Source organism: Amblyomma mixtum, chromosome 6, assembly GCF_055824585.1.
Source record: "Amblyomma mixtum isolate Tamu chromosome 6, ASM5582458v1, whole genome shotgun sequence".
In the NCBI taxonomy this organism is placed as follows: domain Eukaryota; kingdom Metazoa; phylum Arthropoda; class Arachnida; order Ixodida; family Ixodidae; genus Amblyomma; species Amblyomma mixtum.
In genome coordinates, this window is record NC_143017.1 from 101661042 (window position 1) to 101668184 (window position 7143).

The window sequence follows — 7143 nt, forward strand, 5'->3', positions numbered from 1 at the left end:
GCAAGGAGAACCTTATTTTACTAGGTCGGGTCCGACCTCTTAGGGAAAGGGGATTGCCTCTGCTCACCCACCATGTTGCGAATGTGCTGTACCAGGAGTAGCAAGGCATTATTTGGTTTCCAGTGATGGAGCCAGCCAGCTCTCCAAGTTTTCGGGACATGTGTGTCTTGGCATGGATATTAGGATCCAGATTTTAGGATGTCCTTAAAGCGACACCTTTAAGGCTCCCATTTAGCAGAAAAGTTGTGTCTGAGATGTGTCGAGAAACTCGTGTCATGCCATTGTGTTAAAAAAAATCCGCATCATATCCTCTTTACTTGACTTGGCGTAGTGGCGCTGGCATGCGGCGGCCATCGGAAAGCCCCGCAATCTGATGTACACCACTACCCCAACAGATATATCGCGAGAGGAGTAAAAAGCTTCCTCAGTGTGGAACCTGCGCCCGGGCTAAACGCTTATTTGTGGCCATGTCGTTATGTGTGTAGTGCCGTAAGTACTATTGAGTGTGCGTGTATTAGAAGCAATATTATGTGCCTAGACTGCTGTGTGGAACAGTTCAAAGACAAGAATGTGGAAACTGCGTAGTAAGGATTGTAAGAAATGTGTGAATGTGGACAGAGAACAGTGACTGTGTGAAGAGAAAATGCTAAAGGGAGCCATTAATGCTATATTGCTTCATACCTCTAAAGGCAGAGCTTAAGTGTACCCCCTAATTTGTTTTTTGGCTTGATGTTTTTTGGACCTCAGTTTGGGGCAAGCCCCAGAACCGTTCTTTGGGGGCTTCTTTCAAGGCCAAAAGAGTTTGGAAGAACCTGGTGGCCTGAAAATGCTGATGCTGAGTTTCACTTCTGCGCAGCGGAGAGTGCCTGATCCCTCTGCAATGCCTGGGGGCCCACCACCGCCCTATCCGGGGGGACCGCGGCCGAGTGCCCCTCCGGCTGGCCCTTCGCACGGCTATGGCCAGGGCAGGGGCCATTACAACAGCCGGTCGGCTCACGGGTCGTCTGGGTCGGCAAGGCACCACCAGGGGTCCTCACGAGGGGCGGTCCTGCCTCCGGAAGCAGTGGAACTGCGGCCGGCCAGCAAACGCCACCTTTGACACCGCCACTACCGGCGACTGCAAGAGGGAGAGGCTGGCCTGCCCATCCCACTGCCTTCCTACCTGCCAAAAGAATAGTGCGGCCTGTGCCTCATCTTGTCGCCAACATCCACCTGCCACCATTGCTGTAGGGGTGGAAGCATAGCTTGAGACTCTAGGGCCATTTTTTCTGGCTGTGCCAGTGGACAACATAGCGCTGCTTGTTTCTGACGTTGGTGGAAACTTGAATTCAAGTGTGTGGCTCAGAGAAGCATGGCTTGGGTGTAGAAATGCCGGTGAAACCTGCAGTTCCGAGGAAAGTTGGGTTGACCGGTTGTAGTGGCATTTGTTTTCCAGAGGCTCATAGCTCGGTACTGCCACCAGCGACGCGGAAACAGCCCCAGCTCTTGCTGCCTAGGCCTTGTGGCAGACCCGCAGGAGGGCTGGGGAAAGATGGTCAGGTGTACACTTACTTGCATGGGGAGGCGCCACAGAGAGCATTCTGTCGATCAAAGACTTTAAGGTGAATCTCCTATGGCACTCAGTGTGAATGGCATCACAGTAAAGTTGCACTGAATGCCATGAAAGCACGTCAGGAGAAGTCCTTCATCCACGAAGGAAGTGCACTTTTGAACATTCAGGTACAACACCACCATTTCCTCTCTTCCACTGCAATGTGCTTTTTTTCTTCATCTGTTGGGACACACTTTCATGTTGATGGATGCCCTCTTCTGCAGCTGAAAAGAGTGAGAAGTGGAAAATTAGCCGCTGAAGTTGCCAAAATTTCGTTTATAAGGATGTTAGCCAGCTCAACTTCCACTGAATGCTAGGGCAGAGGGGCTTCCTTTTTTTTTTTTTTGCCATGCCGGTGTCTTGCTGAAGGCATAATTCAAAAGCATGTGCAAATCTTGGCTGGCTCTCTTTGTGTGTGGTGTATGCACTGGCACCTGAATGCGAAAGATTTCAAGGCCACATAAAGTTTAAAGACTGTAGTTCTGTCCCCAAGAGCTTGCACAATTAGGCTGCACTGTCTTATTTCTTGCAGTTTTGTTTTTGCTGCTGCCCCTGGTAAACAAAAGCCAAAATGGTATCATTAGAAGACTGGAACTGTATGTGAGAGTAGACTGCTTATATTGCCATAAGCTGTTTCTATGCCACTGTTTTTTTTTTTTTCTTGCATTATTGACAAAGTTGTGAACTTTCGTCTGTTAAAATAATTGTATTTTCAGCACCACAGTTTTCTTCCCAGGTGCCAGGACTTTTGCACTGCTCCTTGTTTGGAATAGTAGACTGCCAAATTTAGTGAATGCTTTGATTTCAAAGTCTATTTTTTCTTTTAGTTAATGGTGTTCACATTCATCGAAAGAACTGCCACTCATCTAAGCCTGAAGGCTGGCAGTTGAACGTGCCATGCTGGCTGGTACAGTGAATTTCAGTTTAAAACAAGCAGCTGGACATTACTAATGGTATGTTGAAAAAGAGTTTTGCTCCAATTTCATAGCTCATTAAGTTGTCTTTGATGGCAGGTTGCTGTAACTAAAGAGCTCTTAATGCTTCTTATACATCCACGTGTTATGTGTTAAATGTGTATTGGGAAACCTTTCCAACACATTGTACAGACATTACCACCAAGCCGCATAGATAATATTGGTATTTTCCTCTTTTTGTCAGCTCCGTTGCACTCTCTGGAAAGTGCGCAAGTGTTATGCCAGCTGTTGCTTTCGGTTGGGGACATTTCTCTCGGGAGGTTATTCTCAAGTTGACAAGTTTAGGTTATGCAACCCGAAGGCTACGAATTCAGGATTTGTGTGCCAAGACACAGTCCTCGCTGAAGAAAGGAACTTGTGTGGAGTCGTTCATTGCTCACAGGCTGAGTTTGCTCCACCCAACATCTGCTTCTCTGAGATTGACACGAGGCAGTCAAGAGAGAAGTCTTCTAGTCCTTCTGAGATAACTAAAACTGATTCTAGGTGCTTGGTATTGTTCGCATTGTGCAATGAAGTCTTCTATGTGCAATAGGCTTGCCCTGGATGCTGCTTGACAGTGTGCTTGCTTCCTAGACGTTGCACTCAAGTGTGGGAGAAAGATGCACTCCTTCTGATGCATGTTTTTGCAGTGAGGAGAGGCTGTTCCAAAGAAAGCGTTTCTGATGGCTGCCAATGGGCTGATGACCCTCAAAGGCCCATGTCTCCTTCTTAGCAACAGATCATTTCTTTGTTTGCCTTGCCAACTTCCATCTTTTTCACTCCAGATTAGTATTGGCATATTTCTGGCTCATGCGAAGAAATGAATAGCACTGCCTTAGTTTGTGTGTATTGTGAGCATTACAGTTGTGTGGGCATTCATGACAGCTGAAAGGGTTTCACTTTTTTCAACTTTTCCAGTAACTTCCACTAGGTTACACCTAAACAAGGCAGATTTGCTAGAAAAGAAAGAAGGCAATTGGAGCTACGATGGTTGGATCGTGTTGAAGAATTTTGAATGTCTGCGTCATGTACGACTACCACACAGGAAGAAGTGTGTAGATTCTTGTCATCTGACTTCTTGGCTGGGCTTTTGACTTTCTTGTTTTGCACATTCCAACATTCTTGGATGGCTTCAATTTGTTGCGTACATTAGCAATGCACTTTTGGCCTTTTTTTCTAGCTGCAGTTTGTTTGTGGAGAAAAAAAAATGCATTGTAAATGGTTTGATAGCGCTTCCATCTCTGATAACATGAGTGCATTGACATACTTTCTTTCTTTTACCTCTTGTGCACAAATATGTGGCTTAGAACATAATGCAAATCTTTTGTCGCACCTTTTAAAGGTGCATCATAAATTGAGCGTCAGTCTGGCGGACTCCAAGACCAAGTTCTTCCTCCTTTGTGTCAGCTTTAGGTGGCAGATTCGGCTGATCAATTACAAGGAACGCTGTGGCTAAATCGGGCTGCAACGGTTGTTGATGATGTTTCCTAATTGTATAGTTGCTAATGTTATATTCCTGCTGGTCTTCTAATTTCGATATTTATAGTTGTTTAAGTTATGCCCACCAGCTTTATTGCTAGGAAATGCTGTTGCTGCTGCAGGTTGGCATGGCAGGTAACGACCAGCTTTACCAGTGTTTCCATGTAGACGTTTATTAATTTATTGTTTTACACTCAAAAGATTTTACATGCTTGTAAGCTGCCACACTGTTTTCATCTCTACTTACGCCTACTTGAGATGCAGTGCGCACCACGCACCACAAAGTATCATAAGTAATGCAATTTTGTGCTGGTGTTATGTCTTACCGCGATTCACGTTCACCTGCAACACACAATGGCTACAGTGTATGATTTAATCTTGTTTTAACCTTGTAGCTGCCTTTTATCAAGGCTCATCTTATCCGATTTGAACAAAAAAGAATAAACTATTGAAGAGCACACTTGTAGAGATCTTAATGTGTTCATTTGTTAGTGTTTGGCTTTTCTAATGTGTTTTTCCTCTGTGGTTGTGTTTTCTTTTTAACAACGAAAGTTTATTAGCGTGAAAACATAGCTTTATTACTAAACTCTAAATGGAGATTTTTTTTGTGAAGTGCCGCAGGGAATAGAATGTGAGTGCTTCTGTTAGTCTGTGTTGCCAGTAGGTCTACCTTTTACTCAGCAAGAGGTGTGAGCAGGATCCAAGATAGAGAAGGCAGTTAATCGAAAAAGGGTGTAATTTAATCAAGCAGAGCTCAGACAAGCTAGTCAGCATACATCACTGGAATCTTGTTTAAGAAGGCTTCTGAGTCTATAAACTCTGCCGCTTAGAGCATCCTTCCACGCAGAAGCTCTCCAAGAAGCACCAGGAGGGTTGTAGTGGTGTGATATGGACCATGCATGTAAACACACTCACAAAGCCTCTACACACTGATGGACACACATATACACACTCAATGAAACATACTTTGCGCATGTGAAGAAGCCACAAGTGTCCTTTTAGATGTTTTAACGTGATTCTCTCTTCTTTTTAAACACATTGTATGTCTGGTTTGAATGGATGTGCACAATAAAGAGTTGTGTGCAGTTGATGGCTAGGGGCCAGCCACTGTGAATCCCTTTGTGTCCTGTCAGCTGCAGCTATGACATGCTGATACTTGGGGGTTTTCTGACAGCTGTGGCATGAACAAAACTGTTTGAGACTCTGTACTGAAATGCATGTTTGAGCCCTCTGCCAGGTTGTGCCACAAGCTGTGTTTATGAGTATTTTGTGGGCCCAGAAAGCAGAAGCAGACTTATGAGTTCCTCTTGGATGGGGCAGTTGTGGGTAGGAGGTGGGGGCAATTTCATTTGAGACATGCATTTCGTGGACTTTTGTCTAAATGATTAGGTTCAGCACGGTTTTCCAATGTAAAATTTCTCTCTTGAGGGGACGCTGCCCGTCTCATAAATCTGCCCTGCCGTGAGGGCTGTATAAATAAGGTTTCACACCTTCTTTCTTCATGCATGCATGCTAAGCATTTGGGTTTTGCTTGATAGTCATGCAAATGTTCATGTAGCATATCTGCCTGTTCTGCTAGAGTCTGCCAGCATGGCAGAGCCTAAGGCAAAGTGCCCAGTCTTTGTAGCCCTGCTGCGGAGCACAGCACGCTTGCACCTACACTCTTGCAGCCATGAACAAAAGCACCAATTTCTGAGGTGTCCCGTGTTGCCAAGAGACAAGCTGCACTAATTCGATATGACACTGTGGTATGTTGGCTCCAGCAACCTGATGCCCGTGCTGCTTGTGAGAGAGTCTTATTGCCACTGGTGACACCCCTTGAAGAGTGCAGTATGTGACATGCTTTAAGCGTGAGCTCAGTGTGATAGCAACTTGAGCATTAAAGGATCACAATATTTTCATTCTTTAAGCATGCACATTACAATGTAGTGCTCCTCGCTGAAGTTATCTTTGTTTATCATGGGACCTTTTTAAACTGAAACGAAGCACAACTCCTTAAGTGTGAGTCACCATCAGTCGTCTTGGAGAGAAAACAGCATTTGTGCCACAGGCTTGAAAGATTGTTTTGGTTGTTCATTTCGGCTTGTTTTGGGCGACACAACTGTGGGTGCATGAGCATCCTTGTTGGTTATGCTAGCGTGCATGCAGGCAGTTATCAAACATTCATGTATGTGTGTTGATAGAATCTGCGCTACTCTTTCATGCATTGTACAAAGGCAACAGCACTATTTCGTTCAAGATGTAAGACACAGCTGCAGAGACCTGTAAATATATGTGTATGTGTGTGCGCGCGCGCGCGTGTGTGTGTGTGTGTGTGTGCGTGTGCGTGCGTGCGTGCCTGTTGAGAAATGAAGTGTTTTGAAGTGCTGGCAGTTTTTTTTTCTCTTGTCTGTACCTTATGTGTAGATGTTATGCTTCAAGTTTGTGTGTGAATGGTATTATACATATTATAAATATATATATATATAAATGCATAAAATATACATAGCTTTCTCTGTGTTGCAACACGAGAGACCAGTGTGTGTTTGCTGATGTACTTGTTCAAATCTTCCACCTTCATTTGTGTGTCCTATGTTTATTGTTATTTGCAAACAACATGAGAGGAAACAGTTTTGGAGAATGATCGTAGGGAGATGTTTCTAATAAAACACTTCAGCAAAGCACTGACCATCGGAATGTCTTTATTAAGAAGTTCATACTCACAGTCTGAGAGTACTTGGTATATACAAAGATAGACACTGTAGTGCTGCCTGGTTGTAAAAGGCAGTTTGGGCTTGGTTAGACTTGGTTGGGTATAATTGTTGCAGTTCCGCAATGTCTGTCTTCGGTGGAGGCTGGGGTTCGTTTGGGTGCGACATGTTGCAGAAGGGAGGCGTAGACTACCTTCTTGGGACAAATGTACAGCTTGGTTTATATACAACTGTTCAGAGCTTCTTACACATCAATCAGGTCGGTTGTTCTCATCCCGAACGGTCAAGAGCATCAGGCCAGATCTTGCCCCTATGAAACTGTCAGCCTGACTGACCTAATTCATGCTTCGCACTGCGGCTCATTCAAAGCTTGGATCTATCCGGTCTCTCGACTCCCAACTCTCATTTTTGGCGCCAAAACGCCTCCTTG

The 7143-nt window shown here is 44.8% G+C and overlaps 1 protein-coding gene across 1 annotated transcript in view; it reads left to right on the forward strand.

Moving 5' to 3' along the window:
• kuz (zinc-dependent metalloprotease kuz) overlaps window positions 1-6686 on the forward strand; it is a 48262-nt gene extending 41576 nt beyond the window's left edge. Inside the window, exon 14 of the mRNA XM_089548518.1 lies at window positions 857-6686. Coding sequence (XP_089404644.1) covers window positions 857-1099 — 243 coding nt within the window. The 3' untranslated portion in view covers window positions 1100-6686. The remainder of the gene's footprint in view (window positions 1-856) is intronic.
• The last annotated feature ends 457 nt before the right edge of the window (window positions 6687-7143 follow it).